The following is a 19086-nucleotide window of genomic DNA, read 5'->3' as shown; positions in this document are numbered from 1 at the left end:
TTCAAATGGTTCTTTGAATTTGTTAACAGCATGAATGGGGAGAATGCTTGAATGATCTAACTGATCATACAAGCCCTTTATTAATAATAAGTGAAGTACATAAAAAATTACTAGTATACCCCCCTCTTCTAGCCACCCCACACTAAATAGGGTCAGTGGTGGGGGGAAAGTACCAGGGGCACTTAGACACCTATTCTAACACTTCCCCTCAAGTTGGCGCGTAGATATCATATATGCCCGACTTGACTAAACAAGGATGAAACACCTTCCCGAGTCCCGACTAACCCTTTAGTGAACACATCAGCTGACTGCTCACTAGACTTCATAAAGGGACTACAAATCAAACCAACATCCAACTTCTCTTTGATGAAGTGTCTGTCAATCTCCACATGTTTGGTACTGTCATGCTGTATTGGATTATGAACAATACTGATAGCAGTCTTGTTATCACAGTAGAGCATCATAGGCGGTCATACTTCTTTCACCTAAATGAGAACTTAATTTAGCAGCTCTTTCCAGAAGGCGTGAATGCAAATAAAAAACATCTCCTGGATAAGCTCGTTCACGATACATAAAATATTCGGCTAGGGTGGCTCCTGTATAAGGAGCTACCAACATCGTGCATAACAAGAAGTCAGAAATCCCTTGTGCCATAGCATGAAACTTTGCTTCAACACTGGACCTAACCACCACATTTTGCTTCTTGCTGCGCTAGGAGAGATGGACTTTCTTTCAGGAGAACCAGCCCAATCAACATTTGTATAGGCTTCAACTCTGAAATGATCATGAGGAGATAAAAAGATCACTTTTACTGGAGCTGACTTCAAGTGCCTCAAGATACGTGTAACTACCTCCATGTGGGAGGAATAGGGAGCATGCATAAACTGACTTACCAAACTAACATCCACATCAATATCAGGCCGTGTGTGGGAGAGATAAATCAGTTTTTCCACCAACCGTTGATAACGGCCTTTGTCCACTGGTCACCCTCCTTTTCCTTGAGCCGAGTATTAGCTTCCACAGGAGTATCCGAAGGATGACAACCAACAATCCAGTTTCAGATTACAGATCAAGGATGTACTTCCTCTGAGAAAGAAAGATGCCTTTAGAAGACTGAGCAACTTCAATCTGAAGAAACTATCTTAGTTTTTCAAGATCTTTTATCTCAAACTCTCAACTAATAAAGCTCTTGAGATGACCAATCTCAACACTGTCATTTTTTGTTACCACAATTTCATCTATATAGACAATGAGCATAGTAATTCTATCACCAGACCATTTTATGGACAATGTGTGGTTAGCATTGCTTTGCTTGTACCCCATAGAGATCATTGCCTTGTGAAACCTTCCAAACCATGCTCGAGGTGACTGTTTTAGCCTATAGAGAGCACGCTTCAATTTGTGGACCTTGCCCTGAGTTCCCTTACTGGAGAATCATGGTAGAATATCCATGTATATTTCTTCATTGAGCTATCCATGAAGGAAAGCATTCTTAACGTCAAGTTGTTGGAGATCCCATCCCATATTTATAGCACATGAATTTAAAACTTGCACGAAAGTTAGCTTAGCAACCGGTAATGTCTCCTGGTGTTCGATTCCATATGTATGAACCCTTTAGCCACCAGCCTAGATTGTACCTATTCACTGAGCCATTCAATTTTTGCTTTACCACGAACACCCATTTACACCCAACTGGTCTCTTTCCAGGAGGAAGAGTTACAAGTTCTCATGTATCATTCTTTTTTAGGGCTCCTATTTCTTCCACCACTGTTGCCTTCAATTTTCCATTTGCAAACGCTTCCTGCCAAGTTTGGGGACACGAAAAGAAGAAAGAGAAGACAAATGCACGATAGGAGGGAGAAAGGAATCATAAGAGACAACATGGGATATGGGGTGTTGAGTACAAGTCCTGATACATTTCCTAAGAGTAATAGGTTTGTCAGAAGGAGTTGTACCTGATGTTGTGTTAGGCTAGAGCTGGTGAAGGGATGTGCAAAGGTGCTATAGCAGTGGTGGTGGTCTAAAGTTGCTTGTTTCAGGTGTGACCCCTACGATACACATGAAGAGTGGAATTATCGATTTGCCTTTGAAATTCTCCATTAGTACGCTATACAGGATTCATCTCCCTTTAAGCTAGAACAATGATTCCTGTCTCCCCCTGAGTTGAAACATCAATCTCTGTCCCCTCACTCTCTTTAAAGGTGGATGATGGGTACACTGCTAGAGCAAGAAGATTTGGCAGATCCGGAGTCACTTCTTCACTATCAATATCTGACTCCCTTTGAAGAGGTGGTGAGTAGTAGCTAATAGACCCATGAAGTACAATATCCATGGTGACTATAGTATGTCGAGTAGGAGGATGGTAACATCTGCATCCTTTTTGTGTAGGGGAATAACCCAGAAAGATTCACTTGATTCTATGAGGTTCCAATTTCCCTGGTGGGTGATGATCAAGGTTTAAGAACTCGTTTTGTTTAGGTGGTTTTGAGACCACCGAAATGCCAAAATTTCATTGAAATGGTGTACTTTTTTCATTTTGTGTTTCGCTGGCCATCTGGGGGGCGTAATGGTTGAAGGGCCGAAATTAGTGAAATGATCAAAATGTGACTGAGATGATTGAAATATGACCGAAATTATGTACTTTTTGTGTTTCGTATGCCATTTCGTTTCGGTAAAAAAAACTGAAATATCTGCAATTTAGGCAAGATAGAACCGAGTTTTCGAACCATGGACTGTTGATCTCGAGCATAACAACCACACCCAAAATTTTTGAAGGAACCAAGAAAGATGAATCTCCTTTTAGAACATCAATAGGAGTCCGGGAATCAAGGACTTGGGTTGGCATGTGGTTGACCAAGTAGGCAGCATTGAGGATAGCATCACTCCAGTACTGAGAAACAATCTGTCTGGCGAACATCATTGCGTGGGCAATGTCTAGTAAATGCCGGTTCTTGCGTTCAACCACTCCATTCTAAGCTGTAGCACAAACCCAACTGGTTTGATGTATAATCCCATGATCAGTAAGGTACTTCTAAGTGGTGCCTAGGTGCGGAGCTTCTTTGCTTGTCTCCTGCCACAAGTGTTATGTAACTTGGCATTAATGTGAGTTTTTTTAATGTAAAAGTTCAGATAGATCGCAAGTTCCCCCCTCTTGGTTGGTTATTTCAGTGGGTTCTGGTGAAATTGGACCTCCATTCCATTATCACTTCAAAGAATTTACAGGGTGGCATTGAACTGTGTTTGAATCAGCTTATGGAAGTTCTGAAAACATTTGAACACCTCACTCTTGTGTTGCATCATAAACACACAGGTTGTGCGTGAGTAATAATCAATGAAAGACACAAACCATCGTTTGCTAGAAATAGATTTTTGGCAAGACGGAACCCAAATATCAGAGTGAGGCAAATGGAAAATTGAAGAACTTTTATTTAATGGAAAATAACTGGAATGAGTTTGTTTAGCCACAGTAAAAGCTTCGCAAAAAAATTATCCCTATTACATTGCTTAACTAATTGTGGAAATAAAAGAGATGATGTCCCAAGCGGAGAGGCACCTTGTTGCACTGTATGTTGCCTTATATTTTTTGCCCTTATTTGTGTTTTTATATTTTGTTATTTCATTTACTTAAGATAGTTTATTCATAAATAAACAAATACCCCCTATTTGAATCCAATAAAAATAGTTTAAAAATCAAATTCCAAAAGGATAAAAGTCAACCCCCCGGTCCAAGAATAAAAACTGGATTTTTGGTTGGAGGGCGATGTTCAACTTTCAAATGCTAAGGTTTTTCTCAATTTTGAAAATTTGATAAATCTGATCATAGTAGAACATTGCTAAAAACCAAAAGTCCGGTAAAATAATCTTTTGTTTTAATGTCAATAAAATTATTTCCATTCAGGCGATTTAACAATATTTACAAACTTTAAAATAAGTTTGACTGGAACATAACTTTGTTATAACAACTTAGATTTAAGTAATCTTAGACTTGTTGGAAAGCTAGTTTTGTGTTATACCTTATACAAAAAGTCTCATCTAAAAATAAAATCATTTAACCAATAAAACTTATTATAGTAGAAGAGCATTCTCTAAATGTCAGTAAGTCATGTTGATTTTTTATGACTTGATGTGAGTGTGACTATGTTGATTTTTATGACTTGATGTTGCTTAATGTTGATTGGTTTTTTATGTCATAGGGTATATATTATAACATACAAAATAACTTTAGAAAATAGGAAAAATAAAAATTAACACATGGGCGATTTGATCGCCATGGCAATGCTATAGCGGGCGATTCATCGCCAAATCGATTAGCGACCCCTTAATTGCCTTGGGTCGCCATGATGCCGTGACAACTATGGTGAAGAGTGTCCTAAATGACAATGCCATTGTTGTAGATCAGAGGAAACATAGTGTAGTTGATGAGGAGTAAAAATCACAGTTGTAGGAAGACAACTATCATCAAGCAAATAGAGACCACCGTGCACCTTACCACATTCAATCGTCTTCCCTGAATAGCCTTGCTGAATGATAGATCAAAACCTAGACCACCAGTATGTAGCTCGCACTACTCTAAAATCGAGTTGAAATAAGGATCCATAGTGTAGAACTAGAATCACAAGTGATCCTAATCCCAAGAATCACAAGTGATCCTTGTTGCGGCACGTTTCCGCCATACGTTAACCTGCAAAACACATGTCATAAACTGGCTCGAAGGGAGCTCCGGGGCCAGGCTCCGATGCTGAAGTTAGTCCCGGTGAGGTGATATTGCAAGTGTTCAGTGAAAATGAGAGCCTACCTCCTTCCCTGGCCGACTCTCCCTTATATTGAATGCCTAGGTCTCTCCTATTTGTGGAGAATCATGGACACGTCTCTGCCTTATTGGGGGAATCTTTCTTTATCATGGCTGATTTGGCTAAGATCATAATGGCTAACTTAACCCTGGTTAGGAATCATAACCGTCAACCTAACCGTGGTAAAATCCTTCCAACGGCTAACTCGATCATAGTTAACCTTGGGTTTAGTGGCTTGGGGGTCAAGCAATCGGATAATCCCATCCAAGTCCTCTAAGGTTTTGAGAGAGGTCAGGTGATTGTGGGGCTGAGTTCGACCTACCCATCTTGGTCCTCGCGACTTTGGGACCGGTTATCTGACCATTGATCGGCCAACAGATATGGTATATCAATCCTAATCCAAGTCAAGATCTGAAATTCTGGCTGAATAGAGAAGATGTCCTCCAATAGGCTTGGTTATAGCTCTTAAACACTCTCACAAACAAATAAAAGGAAAATAAGAAAAGAAAGAGAATTCAATGAGGGTTGAGAAGGGGGGAAAAAGAACTAGTGAATGGGTATCTCACTCGCCAGGTTTAGGCATCTCACCCAACTGCATCCCACAGCACATAAGCCATTTTTTTTTCATTAATAAATTCGTGTCCAATGTTGTAGCCCCTTACAAACTTATATAAAAGACTTAAAACTGACTCAAACACTAAAAAGGAAAGGCCTAACCCAATCCTTACCTAATTGAGAAACCTAAATTGACTAGGAAATTGAAATAACAAAGAAAATAGACTCAAAACAGGACTCTAACTAAACTAATAAATTAAATCCCGTTTTCCTATTTTTTACCCATATTTTAGGCCCATTAAGTGGCCCATTACAAATAAAACCTATGGGATCAAAGGCCCAACACATACATAACCCAACTCAAGACTCATTTAAAATAAAATAAGCCTATTAAGTGACTTATTTGCATCAATTTGCCCTCTGTTAGAAAAAATCCGTCCTGGAATTTTGTAGAGTGTGAGGTTGATTATAGCATTGTGCACGTCCCTCTTCTAGCCATAGAAAAATTTAGGTATTTCTTTGATAATAAGGATGTAGTCTAGAATGTTAGGAGTTCGATCTTCAAGATACTTTAATGGGATGACGAACTCCACATGCTCAACTTCAACAACCTCAAATGTATCCATGGGATAATCCACATGAACGCCTTCAACCACTGTGTTCTTGACCTCCACAATTTCAATCTCAAGCTCCTTAGGATCTTCCTCTTGGCTGTTCACAGTCATAACAATTGTTGTAGTGTCAAGTTCCTCAGTCTCAACCTCATTGTTCATTGTGGCTTGTCCATTGTGGTAACCTTGTTGCTTTCGAATTCTTCCATATGAGTCTTGTTGATGTGAACATCAATGACTAACTCTTCCTTGACAATAGGAATTGCTGGAATTTCTTCAACACTAACCTCAACTTTTGACTCTAGTTCATTGGTTGGAGGTGTCTTCTCTTGTTGCTCCTTTGCAATTTGTTGCAACACAATGGCCACGTGGTTAAACAATTCCTTCATGCTATTTTCACCTGTGGGTGGCTTTTGGGGTGTAATTGGAGGGAACTCTGGTGGAAGGAAGTACATACTTCGTTCACGTTTAGATTGGTACATGCCTGCCAACTCATACTGCATCTTGACCCAAGTTCTAGGCTCATGTCTTTGAGCTTGAAGTTGCCTTTCATGGACTCTCTATTGTATTCGAACACAATCACTCATTTGGAAGCAAACATATTGAAGCCGTTGCGTCTCTGTCAAGTTGTAGTGGTTAAAGTACACATCTAATTCATACATCCATTCAAGGAATATGTGTGAAGAAAGTTTCTCAAGAAATTCATGTGGCTCCATCTTTAGTCTGGTTCATCATAGTTAGCAAATTCGGATTCGGGAATTATTCGGACGGAGAGGCCTTGTAGAGCGCATCGGCGAAGCAGCTGAGCAAAGCTGGCAGCCAAGCGACTGCTTGCGTTGCAGCTGGCAGCAAATCGACAGAAGCTGAGCAACCCAGACATATGTCTGCCTCTCTTCTATTTCCCAGTGAAAAGACTTCCCTGCACATGGCTGTCCCCCCTTCCCATGTGTCTGCTGCCTGTTAGCTTACATTGAGCGGGTGGCGTGCCCAACCCTTGCACATAAATAATATCTGCACTTTTCAAGACATTTATTTCTATTGCCATGTATTGTATTCTTAACTCTCCAATTCAAATCCATTCTTTGTGTCACGTGAATTGTCTTAACGTTTGGACATGAAACCATCACTTAGAATAATGTTTAAAATCAAGTATTTTGATTCCAGAAATGTTGAAACCCAAATGTTTTCGTTGATTTTGGTCAGAATTGATTAGTGTAAGATCAAGTATAATTGATTAGAGCAAGTAATTTGATTCCGACAATGGCTGAAACCCAAATATTTCAATGATTTTGGTCAAAATTGATTAGTGTAAGATCAATTTTAAGTTGATTAGAATAAGATAATTTTTGCATACAACAGGCCATATTAACTAATGACCGTGGTGGAATGAAATTTGATTGATTATGTGAAGGTAACAGTTCCAGAGTATTTCCTTCATAACCTTTTCGTCAAATTGAGCTAATTGGAGGGCAAGAATACTTGTAGCCAACCCCATTTAGTTTGGATAAAGCTGTGTTGTTGTTGTCTCTAAAACTTTGTTGGTATATATGTACTTGGCCAACATTCATGAAAAGGGTAAAGAAGGGAAAAAGAGATGAAAAATAGAGAAAAAAGGCTAACCTACTAACCAATATTCATGAAAAGGGCTCATTCATTTTTTTTTAAAGGTTCTATCAGCAGCAACAAAATGTGTATTCATTTACTCAGCTCCCTTCAAAGAGGAATAACTATACTTTTTATACGAACTTCAGCCATAGAGTAAGGAATAAAAGCTGGAAGAATACAAACGTCTATATCTTCTCCTGGCCTTCCCCCCCTATCTTCCTCTTCTCCTAGCCTTCCCACTCCCCTTGAGCCTTCCTGGACCTCCCGTGTCTGTTCGCCACTCCCTTCCAGGGAGGGCCTGCCCTTCCACTTCATTTACCCTTCTGTGATTGATGACAAGAAAGTGGGCATCTGCCTTGCCGGATTGCTTCAACCTTAGATATCCAAATGGAGGAGCTGTTTGATAGGTTACTTCTTGGGGAGTAGACCCCCCTTCAACATGGTCAAGACTTCCCTTTCCAAGCAATGGTGGATTAGAGGATCGATGACAGCTTACCTCCTTGATAACGGCATCTTCATCTTCAACTTCTCCGATGATGGCGATAAGCCGATAAATGTAATGCCCTTGAAGGTGGTCCCTGGAAAGTTGGAAAAATACCATTCTTCCTTAGGCAATGGACCCAATTCTCCAGCCTCGACAAAGTGGACCTACACTCCATTACCATATGGGTTGCACTTCCTGATCTTCCCCTTCAATATTGGTGTGGTTTAGAGCTTAGCATCATTGCTTTTGTTATAGGCAACTCCCTTTACTTTGATGATCGAACTTAGAAGATGGACAGGCTTGCCTTGCATGTGTGAAGATCTTTGGCGATGATCTTCCGCCTTCCTTTGTTAACCATAATTGTCGAAGAGGGCTTCTCCTTCGATTAGGTGGTTCACTTCAAATGGCTTCCTCCTCATTGCACTGCATGTATAATTTTCGGCTATCACTTCAAACAATGCTCTCCCATGGCTGCTACTGACACCTCCTTGCCCCCTTTGACTCATATTGAGGTTGATCCAAACCATGTCAAGAATTTTTTTTGTTACTCTCTGCCTCGCCATCCTTCGAGGCTCCCTGGTTCTAGAGATTCTCGCCGTGGGAGGAATACCAGCAGACCTCGTCCTTCCTGTGGCAGAAGCATCATGCCTTCCTCCGGCTCACCCCGCAATCGGTCTATATCTATTGGTTCTTGTTTGTCCGACCCTTCGGACATTGCTACATCTACCGATGGACACAACTGCTTCTTAGTGTTGTAATCCCTTGCGACCTCTGAAGATGAGGACAATGCTCCTCCTTGAACTGAGGTCGCTGTAGATGCCACCCTTTTTCTCAACGATCACATCCTTCTGCATCGTCTCTTACCCCTCTTGTCTCCTCTGTCTCTTCTTTCCCTCTTGCCTCCTCTGCTGACTTTATCCCTAATCCTTCTAACCCTCATCTTTTACCCCCTCTTCTTCCCCTCCTTGTGACTAACTCCATGTTTCACCCTCTTAAACCAAACCACACAACTCATCGGAATCTCACCAACACCCACTTAGTTCAACCCACTTCCTCTACCCATCCTTACCTTGACCTAACCACTTTTTGACCCTTTCCCTGTGGGTCCTCGTAACCCATACCCCCCTCTTAATCTCAACCCTCTGGGTCTTTCTTCCTTACCCGATGCCTAACCCCTCCTCTGTTGCTCTCCTAGTGACTCCCTGCCTTTCGTAAGCCTCATCCTCCCAACTACTCCCTTTGCCACTTCTCCAGTCTCCGCCACGTCTTTAGCCATCTCTCCGGCTACCGTCTCTGCCACGTCTCTAGCCACCACCACAGCTACTGGCTCCACCACGTCTCTAACCACCACCACGACCTCTGTCTCTGCCTTGTCTCTAGCCACCACAAGGGATATTGTCTTTGCCACATCTTTAGCCACCATCTCAGGTACTGTATCCACCACGTTTACAATCACTTCCACTTCTCTAGTCTCTGCCGTGTCTTCAACCACCTCCTTGGCTCCCGTCTCTGCCATGTCTGCAGTCTCCTTACCCCTTCTGGGTCCTCCACCGCAGTCATCCCCATCGTCTCCGTTGCTGTCGATACCCTTGTTGATGCCACTTCCTGCCCCAGCAGGGTTCTGCTCCTCAGGAAATTACCTTGCCCCTTATGGGCCCTCCAATGACTACTTTGCTTCTTCTGGACAAAAACTCGAAGGCTCTCTACCCTTCCCTCCTTCATGGCTCTGTTGCCTCTACAACTCCCCCTCCTCAGCTGCCTACTTCTCAAACTTGCAAAACTTCAGAAAAAAGCTTCTTCCAGCTTTAGAATGTCTTTGGCCAAGCATTCCCCTACTGTCCAAGGATACAAGAGAAGTAACAGGAATTCTTCTAAGCAGACCAACGCCTCTTGCTCTTCAGAGCTTCCATTGCAACTCCCCCACTCTTTGCAATGATCCCTTGACTTATATGGAATATCCAAGGTGTCAATTCCCTAGCCAAACAAGCTTAGATCGTTCTCTCATCAAGAAAAATCATTCAGCCCTCTGTATCCTCGAAACTAAAGTCCCTGAGGCCAATGCCATTCGTATAGCCTCTTCTGTCACTCCTTCTTAGTCCCTCCTAACCAATTAGTCCTCCAATCCTCTTGGCTGCATCTGGATCCTTTGGAGCCCTTTTAAGCTTCTGATCATTGCTGTTTCCTCCTCCCAATCCATCCACCTCTCTACTTTTGATCCTTTAGATGCCAACCCCTTTTTCTTCTCTGCTATCTATGGGCTCAATTGTGCCCCGGAGAGAATTTCCCTCTGGCATGATCTTCGCTCCTCCTAGGTCTCCTCCCTCTCTTAGGGTATAGGAGGAGAATTTAATGTGATACGTTTCCCATGAGAAACTTAGAGGCTCTCCTGCTGCCAAGAATTAAAGTATCGGTATCGGTCGACCAAAATTAAGATACGTATCGAAGAGTATCGTATCGTATCGAAGATACGCTAAGATACGCTAAAGATACGCACATAAATGGATATGAAACACCTTTTTAAACACTTTTGCATAAAAAATTTGCTAAAAAAAACTATTGATAACATGTATTATGCATAAACACTAAATTGAGGGTATCGCACTAAGAATTCAAGGTTTGTAGTTGTCCCATAAATGTAAAATCCTTCTTCTCAAGCTTGATTTCCACTTTAGTCAGAGAGAAATATGGCTGGTAGCAACTTTGGAACAAAAATCCCTCAAAAAATCGTGTTTTCTGAAAAAATACTCATCTTGGCCATTATATGACCGTAGCGCACTATATCGGTACATACCGATACTCACCGATACGTACCGATACTCACCGATACGTACTGATCGATACATATCGATATATACTGATACTCATCGATACGTACCGATCGATACATACAAATACTCACTGATACATACCGAAACGTATATTTCACCTCGATTTTATATTTTTTATAGAGTATCACTACGTATCGATAGTGTATTGGTGCATATCGGTATGTATCGTAGGCTAGATATCGGTACGAAAGGATTTTAAAAATTCCATGTATCGTATCGGTCGGCTAAATTTAAGATACGTATTGGAGGGTATCGTATCGGTATCGGAGATACTTTAAACCATGCCTGCTGCCCTCACTCCCATTGAAGCTTTCAACTCGTCTTAAAGACATTGGTCTTAATGACTTAAGATGCTCGGGAATCAAATTCTCCTGGCACAACAAAAGAAGTGGCATTCACAAAATTGCTTGCAAACGTGATAGTCCTTGTCAATGAAGCTTGGCTTACCTCATTCTCGTCCTCCCATGCCACTTTTGATCTCGTTTCCATCTCCCTCCTTGTCCATCATTACATCTCTTTTGGTCCGAAGCCTTTAAAATTCTTTGACATGTGATCCTACCACTTTGATTTCCTTTCCTTGGTCTGCTCTGCCTGGGACATCCTTGTTCAGGCCTTTTACTCCCCCTCGTTGCCCTTGCTCGGAAACTCAAGAATGCTAAATTGGCCCTTAAGGCTTGGAATCTTTCAATCTTTGGCAACATCTCCCGAGTCTTCGAGTGCAAAGATAAGTTGGCCTCCATCCAATCCTATCTCCAAGCTGATCTTCTCAACCCCCTCCTCGCTGAGGAAGAGAGAGCTTCCCCCCTTGAGCTCTCCGCCCTCCTAGCCCAGGAAGAGAGCTTCCTCAAGCAGCAGTTCGGCATCAAATGGTTGGAGCTGCGAGACACTAATTCTGCCTAATTCCATAGATCCTTGAAGGCGAGATCTAACTCCAATTCCATTTTCAAGCTCACTTCCAGTGATGTCACCACCCTCACCGATTCTGATGCCATCAAATATGAAGTAGTAGCTTATTTTTCTAACATCCTTCATCGTCAGGCACCTTCTCCCCCATGATCTCTTGAACAAATTCCCCCCCCCCTCCACCTCTTTGCTTCCCTTAAGCCATTCCCTCCATTGATGAGATCAAATCTGCCATCTTCTCCCACAAAACCAACAAAGCTCTGGGCCTTGATGGTTTCAGTATGGGGTTCTTCTCTTCCTGTTGGGACATTGTTGAAGCTAAATTAGTCAAGGCTATCAGAAGCTTCTTTTTCAATCCCTCTCAAATCCAAGGTGTGAACAACACCTTTTTTTGTCTCATCCCGAAAAAAGAAGGAGCCTCTTATTTGATTTCAAGCCCATTTCTCTTTGTAACCTTTTGTACAAATTCATTTCCAAGATTCTTGCCAATCGTCTTCTGTTAGTGATTGACTCCTTGGTTAGCCCTAACCAATTTGCTTTCATATTTGGTAGGAGTATTGCCGATAACATCTCTTTTGTCATGAGATTGTCAGGGGTTTTGCCAGAAAGGCCCATTCTTCTGTTGCTCTCCTCAAAATCGATATCCATAAAGTTTGACTCTATCAGATGGGATTTCATCACAAAGACCCTTCTTGAGATGTCCTCCCCTATGTCTTTGTCAATTGGGTCCACTCCTGTATCCCATGTCTTGCTGGCTTCTTTCCATTCATTGCTTGCATTCGCCAAAGGTGCGCCCTCTTCCCCCTTCTTTGCTCCCTGCTGTTGAAGTCCTCTCCAAATTTGTCCAATCCTCCACTGATCATCACCTCATATTTTCATCCTTAAGTGCAAAGCTCTCAATTTGACTCATCTTTCTTTTGATGATGATCTTATGTTTTTCTCTTAGCCTGGCCCCACTTCTATTCTCTCCATCATGTCCTCCCTTCACCTCTTTGAATCCCTTTTTGCCCTGAGAGTCAACCTCCTCAAATCCCGCCTCTGCTTGGTGGGAGTCCTTGATGCTTCCTAAGCTATCCTCCTTCAATTAACTTGCTTCTCTCTTGGCTCCTCCCCCGTTAAGTATTTGGGCTTCCTCTTATCACTGCTAGATTGTCTGTCCATCATTGCACCCCTATGCTTGACCTCGTTAAGAAAAGACTCTAGCTCTGGAAAGGCGATCTTCTATCCTTACGGGTTGCTTACCTTCATCAAGTCTGTTCGTCAATGTTGCTACTTATACTAGACTGGTGTCTTTCAGAATTTAGTTACCCAAGTCTATCTTCAAGATGATTGAATCCTTGACGTGCTCCTTCCTCTGGAAAGGATCTGACACCTCCCGCTTCCTCCATCCCATCTGTTGGGCCTCCATCTGCTTGCCTTTTTGTCAAGGTGGCTCAAGGATCCGCAAACGCAAAGATGCCAACACTTCCTGTCTTCTCAAGCTCATTTGGAAACTTGTTTCCAAGCACAATAGCACTAGGTCTCTTGGGTATACTCCTCCCTCCTAAAAAGAGATTCCTTCTGGACTGTTTCCCCTTCCTCTAATTCCTCATGGGTTTGGCATCAACTCCTTAATTCCAGTTCCTTAGCCCTGCATGCCGTTTCTTCTTTCATTGGTGATGGTTCGTCCACCCTCCTTTGGCTAGAAAATTGGTACCCTGTAGGGGTCCTTCTTGAGGTAGTTGGTTCCAGATTTGTTTACTCCTCTGGATTGGCCAGAGATGTCCTAGTCGCCTCTATCACATCCTGAATAGCGCTTGGTCTCCTCCTCCCTCCCTTCCACTACCCTTTCTTTTCTCTGGCCTTCCCTCCCCCCTCTTCCTTTTGTTGTTTCTTTTGATAGGGTCCGAAAGCTTCCTTTGGACCCACTCCCCCTCTGGTTGTTTTAGTTCCTCCTCTGCTTGGGACCTGATCGACTGTAGAGGTCCCTTAGTTCTTTGGCAGAAACTTGTCTGGTTCATTGATCACATCCTTTGCCATGCCTTTACTGTCTGGAGAGCCATCTCTAACTGTCTCCCCACCCAATCCTTCCTCATTCACTTCCATATCCAGGTTTCCCTGGCCTGTTGCCTTTGCTGGAATGACATCGAAGACTCTAATCATCTCTTCTTTGTTTGCCCTTTCTCCTCTTGTATTTAGAAAATAGTTCTCTCCTCTTGCTGGACTGCTAGAAGACGTCCTCTCCCGCTCTCCAGGGAATGGATATAGGTGTATATGACTTTTGCCGGTAGATCTGTTTGCAATATTGTTGGGAAAAATACTTTTTCTGCCACAATTAGCCACATCTAGATGGAGCGTAATCTTCGTAGATGGACTTGCAACTCCAGATCTTTTGATTCAATCTGGAATGCCATCTCTTTGGATGTTACCTCCAAGCTAGTTGTTTCTTCTTCTAAGTTCTGCCCGCTGCGTGATTCCCCGAGGAGCAAGTTTATTGTTTTGTCCTGGGGTCCCCTTCCTCTATCCTCTCCCCCTCCCCTATTTAGGGGCTTCTCCTTGTCCGCCCCCTTTTTCTTCCTTATTTTGTGCTGTATATTCAAAAAAAAAAAAATGTTGGAAGAAAAAGTCCTCCTGTTAATTCAATAAACTTTTTAGTCACCGAAGCCCAAAGTATTAAGTAATGCCCAATGCTAGCATAAAAAAAGGCGTACCCAGTGCACAAGGCTCCCGCCCCTGTGGGGTATGGGGAGGGTCATAAGGTATGCTGCCTTACCCCCGCTTCGCAGACAGGCTTTTCCCAACTTGAACCCGTGACCATTAGGTCGCAATTGAGCAACCTTACTGTTGCGCTGAGGGTTCTGGGCTTTATAGTTTTGGAACTGCCTATCACCTTTATAGGTTTAATTGCGAGCCTTTTATCTCTTGTCCCAATTATGATATCCATTTGGATTTTCCTGCTCCGATTGATTACTTAAATTTAGATTATTGATATTGGTAATAATCCTTCAGTATAGACAAAGATAAACTTTATGCTCGACTAGGACATTATTTATTTTATTTTTTTGAATTAGTGTTCCATAACGGTTTTTTTTTTTATTTATGCAGTATGAGAGCAATGCACGCTTTGTAAGGTGGTCAGATGGCAGTTTACAGTTGTTAATTGGGAATGAAGTTCTGGACATATCAGTGCAAGATGCGCAGCACGATCAAGCTCATCTTTTCCTTCGACATGGAAAGGTTGCTTAGATCTCTTGATCATTATGTTCTGAGAAATTATTATGCATCTTCTTAACATGTGCAAAAATTTATAGAGGTTTTCTCATCAATGCTTGCCTTTGAGGCAAAGGTCCAAATCTTCATCTTATGGATTTGAGGAAGCCTTGATCTAAATTCCTTCTTTTGAAAAGCCAAAATATGCTAAATCTGTTTTTGTTTGACTTTTGGTTCCTTTTTGTTAAGTTTATTGTAATTTTCCTCTTATTTGATATGGGTGTTTTTAGTACTCCTATTAGTGGGGGTGTTATGGGGTTTGTTTTCTTTATGTTTTAGTTGAGGGTAGTGTGGTCCTATTTTATAATTTATACTAACATGGGGCAGCCTTGTTTTATATTGTTTTGACCTTATAAATTAGTGACTGTCTAAATGACACATCTATAGTTGTATTTAGAACTTGTAACGTCCTTTTGATTACCCCTTGTCTTATATCCAGAATATTCATTAAGTTAGGGGTAAAAAAGGATTTTCAAAATAATTTAAAAGTGATTTAACACTGTAATTATCAAAAGTTGTTATTGGCTTTACATATTTTTGAGTACACATGTGAAATGACAAGATTTACCTTCATAGGAAGAAAAAAAAGGTGGTTACACTAAAATGGGGAAAAAAAATTAAGGTCACAAATTATTTGACACCTTAACGGGGGTGTCAATAAAAAATCCATATAATAAAGATGTTGGCTCATTGTTGGACTATCAAGCCTAGCATGAGTTTCTGTTTCTCTTCTCTCCTTCCCTCTTCCTTCTATTGATTGTTTGACTCTAATACTGCTACATGGTATCAGAGCATTTACAACCAATAGTTCCATCCTCATCTTTGTTTTGAGATTCCTCGCCTCAATTTTTATTTTTCACAGCACCTATACTGCTCCTTGCTTTGTTCGAAAATCCTAGTTTATGCAACACGACAACTAGGGTTTCTGATGTTGATAAAGGCCACTACAAAAGTACATCATCCATGCGCATGAAGGCTGAGTATTATTGCTGCCCTATACAACCTGCGGTTGCTCTGTTTTTTGCCTCTTTGGCTGCATGGCTGCACCTGTAAAGTAAAGATATCTCCACATCTACCCGTTAAGGGGTTGAGATTTTTCAGTTTATTCCTATGGTTTAAGGTCTTCCGTTACCCCAAGTTTGGTCCTGATCAGATGAGTAAACTGTTAGTTCTTGTAAAGTTACTTATTCTGATTTATTAAAGTTTCTATTTAGATGAAAATACAACATCTCCCCATCCAGCCGTTTGATTGCCTTCATATTTTGGGCATTTTTTTCCTTGCTGTACCCAAGGATTAAAGTATTGGTATCGGTCGCCATATCAGTTGGCTGATTTTAAGATACGTATCGGAGCATAAGATATGCTAAAGATTCACCAATGTAGGCCAGAATAGATACTACCAAGCCTTCAACTTTAGGATCTTTTAATAAGAACAACCAACAATAACCAAGGTAGAATAGCATTACAAACAGATCAGAACTAAGGGGGAATCAGATCTGTAATCAGAATCTCGGATTCAGAAACTGGAGCTTAGGAGATCAGAACATAAACCAGCAGAAAGGACTAATCAGATATAGGTATAGGGTCATGTCAGATCATAAATCATGAACACACATCCATATAATCAGAAGCAAGCAGATTAGTTCTATCGATTCTGGTCTCAGGTCTGAAAACAGGATCAGTCACTACAGGACAGAATTGAGGGGATTTTTAATAACTCAAAATCGGTGGTCCAATAGAGTTGTAATTTTTGTTGAGTCTCACACTAGGAGAGGTGCATCTTCGATCCAAATTTGAGCCTAATCAGATGGTTGGTCTGTCCAGGAGAGACAAGGATCGGAGAGCAAGAAATTTTAGAATTTCTGGGCAGACTGAGAAAGGACCAGATTCACTTACCTGTACTGGATTGAGGTTGAAGTTGCAGGACTTGAACACTTTGAATAGCAAAGAAGAAGGATATAATAAAGTAGAAGAAGACCTCTCGGGCTTCACACCGCAAAGAGTCAACTTTATCAAACACCAATTCCATCAGCCTTGATCAAACACCAATTCCATCAGCCTTGATCAAACACAAGACGAATCTCCATTGAGAAGACAATAGCAGTAGCCATTAAATTGTTTATCAAAATCATTCTTTCTTTAGGAGCCTCCTCCTCTTTATTTATAATGCTGATGTGGGAGGGAATTACGAAATAGAAGGTTCCTAAAAAAGGAAACCAAATATTCTCCTAATACAATAGTTACTAAAAACTGAAATTAGAAACTAGCTGAAAAAGGAAACTAACTACTAATGACTTGACTGAACTATTAACTAAACTCCTAAGGAGACAAATATAACTCAAATCAAACCCAACTAAAAAGGAAACTAATGAAAAGGGAAACAACCTAGTAATCCCGTATGCAACCTTAGAACTCCTCTTTTAGGCCTATAAAAGTGGCCCATTACACTCCAAACCACATGGACTGAAGGCCCAACACATATACAACCCAACCCTAGACTTATTCCTAATAAAACAAGCCTAGTTTGGTGAAAAATATGCATCAATATGCCTTAAGCCCTTATCTGTTTGCGTTCATCATGGATGAGTTTACCAAACACATCTAAGATTAGGTCCCGTGGTGTATGTTATTTGCTGATGATATTATTTTAATAGATGCGACAGTGGAAGGGATTAACACTAAATTGAAGTTATGAAGATCAAGCTTAGAATCAAAAGGTTTAATGATAAGCAACACAAAGGTAGAGTATATGATGTGTCCCTTCAGTCAAGCTAGGAGAGATGATGGGGTGGTGAAATGTGCGGACCGAGAGCTACCACAGAGAGACTATTTTAAATACTTGGGGTCAATCATTAGCAAAGAAAGGGATATAGAGGATGATGTGCCCCATAAAGTTAAAAGTGGGGCTAGATCTGCAAATCCCTCATGCTTACACATCTCGCCCTCGCGGATGATCTCGTGATTTTCTCCAAGTCTGACCACACCTCCATATCCTCCATCATGTCTTCCTCCATCTTTTTGAATCTCTCTTTGGCCTCCGCATCAACCTCCTCAAATCAAATCTCTTCCTCTTAAGTGTCTCTGCCTCTTGCCAAGCCAGGCTCCTTGATCTCACTGGCTTCTCCCTTGGTTCCCTTCCTATCAAATACCTCGGTTTGCTCGTCATCTCCTCTCGGCTCTCTACCCATCACTACTCCCCTATCCTTGATCAGCTGTGGAAAAGGCTCCAGCTTTGGAAAGGTAAACTCCTCTCTTATGCTGGCCGCTTGGTGCTCATCAGATCAGTGCTCCAATCTATATATCTTTACTAGCCCGATGTCTTTACCCTCTCATCTGCCACCTCCAAATCTATCGACACCCTCCTTTGCTCTTTCCTCTGGAAAGATGTTGACTCCTCCAAATTCCTCCGTCCTCTTAGTTGGGATCAAGTTTGTCTCCCCAAGTTGAAGGAGGATCAAAGATATAAACTCTGTTGACATTATCAAACTCATTTGGAAAATTGCCTCCAAGCATCATAGCATCTGGGTTGCTTGGGTCTATTCTTATCTTTTAAAAAAGGATTTATTATGGACTGCCCTCATTTTCCCCAATGCCTCTTGGATCTGGTGAAACATCCTCAACTCTAAATCTATTGCCCTTCCTGCCATCTCCCATGGTTCAAAATCTCGTTGAGATCTCGGTAATTTTGTGTTTTTTCTTTCACCGAGTCGAGATGTGCTACGAATTACAAAATGACATCTTGGTTGAAATTTGGTATCTCGGCCAAAATTTCGGTACCATCTCGGTTGAGATACCGAAATGATACCAACCAAGGCTTATAAATACAATATCTCGTGAGGGGGAGTCAAAATTTTGATTCCAACTTGGCTTTCTCGGCGAAATTTCGACCGTCTCGGTGAAATTTTGGATCCTCGCATTTGAACACAAAATCACTTAATTGTCCACTAATTTGCCACACCATCGCATCTATTGCCTTGAAGATCACTCCAAGTTGGAGATCTACACATTTCAAGCTTTGGAAAGGTAAACCACTTTCTCCAAGACCATTTTTTTTTTTTTTA

At 41.5% G+C, this 19086-nt stretch overlaps 1 protein-coding gene across 3 annotated transcripts in view; it reads left to right on the top strand.

The window, feature by feature from the left end:
- LOC122070918 (protein LEO1 homolog) overlaps window positions 1-19086 on the top strand; it is a 72715-nt gene that overhangs the window by 27238 nt on the left and 26391 nt on the right. For 2 of the 3 annotated variants that reach the window (XM_042635164.1, XM_042635165.1), the window contains exon 6: window positions 14861-14992. The exons of the other annotated variant lie outside the window; for it this stretch is intronic. In XM_042635164.1, the coding sequence (XP_042491098.1) occupies window positions 14861-14992 (132 nt within the window). The remainder of the gene's footprint in view (window positions 1-14860; window positions 14993-19086) is intronic. 3 annotated transcript variants of the gene reach the window in all.

Source organism: Macadamia integrifolia, unplaced genomic scaffold, assembly GCF_013358625.1.
Source record: "Macadamia integrifolia cultivar HAES 741 unplaced genomic scaffold, SCU_Mint_v3 scaffold_157A, whole genome shotgun sequence".
Taxonomy (NCBI): domain Eukaryota; kingdom Viridiplantae; phylum Streptophyta; class Magnoliopsida; order Proteales; family Proteaceae; genus Macadamia; species Macadamia integrifolia.
This window is presented reverse-complemented; position numbering and strand designations above follow the sequence as displayed.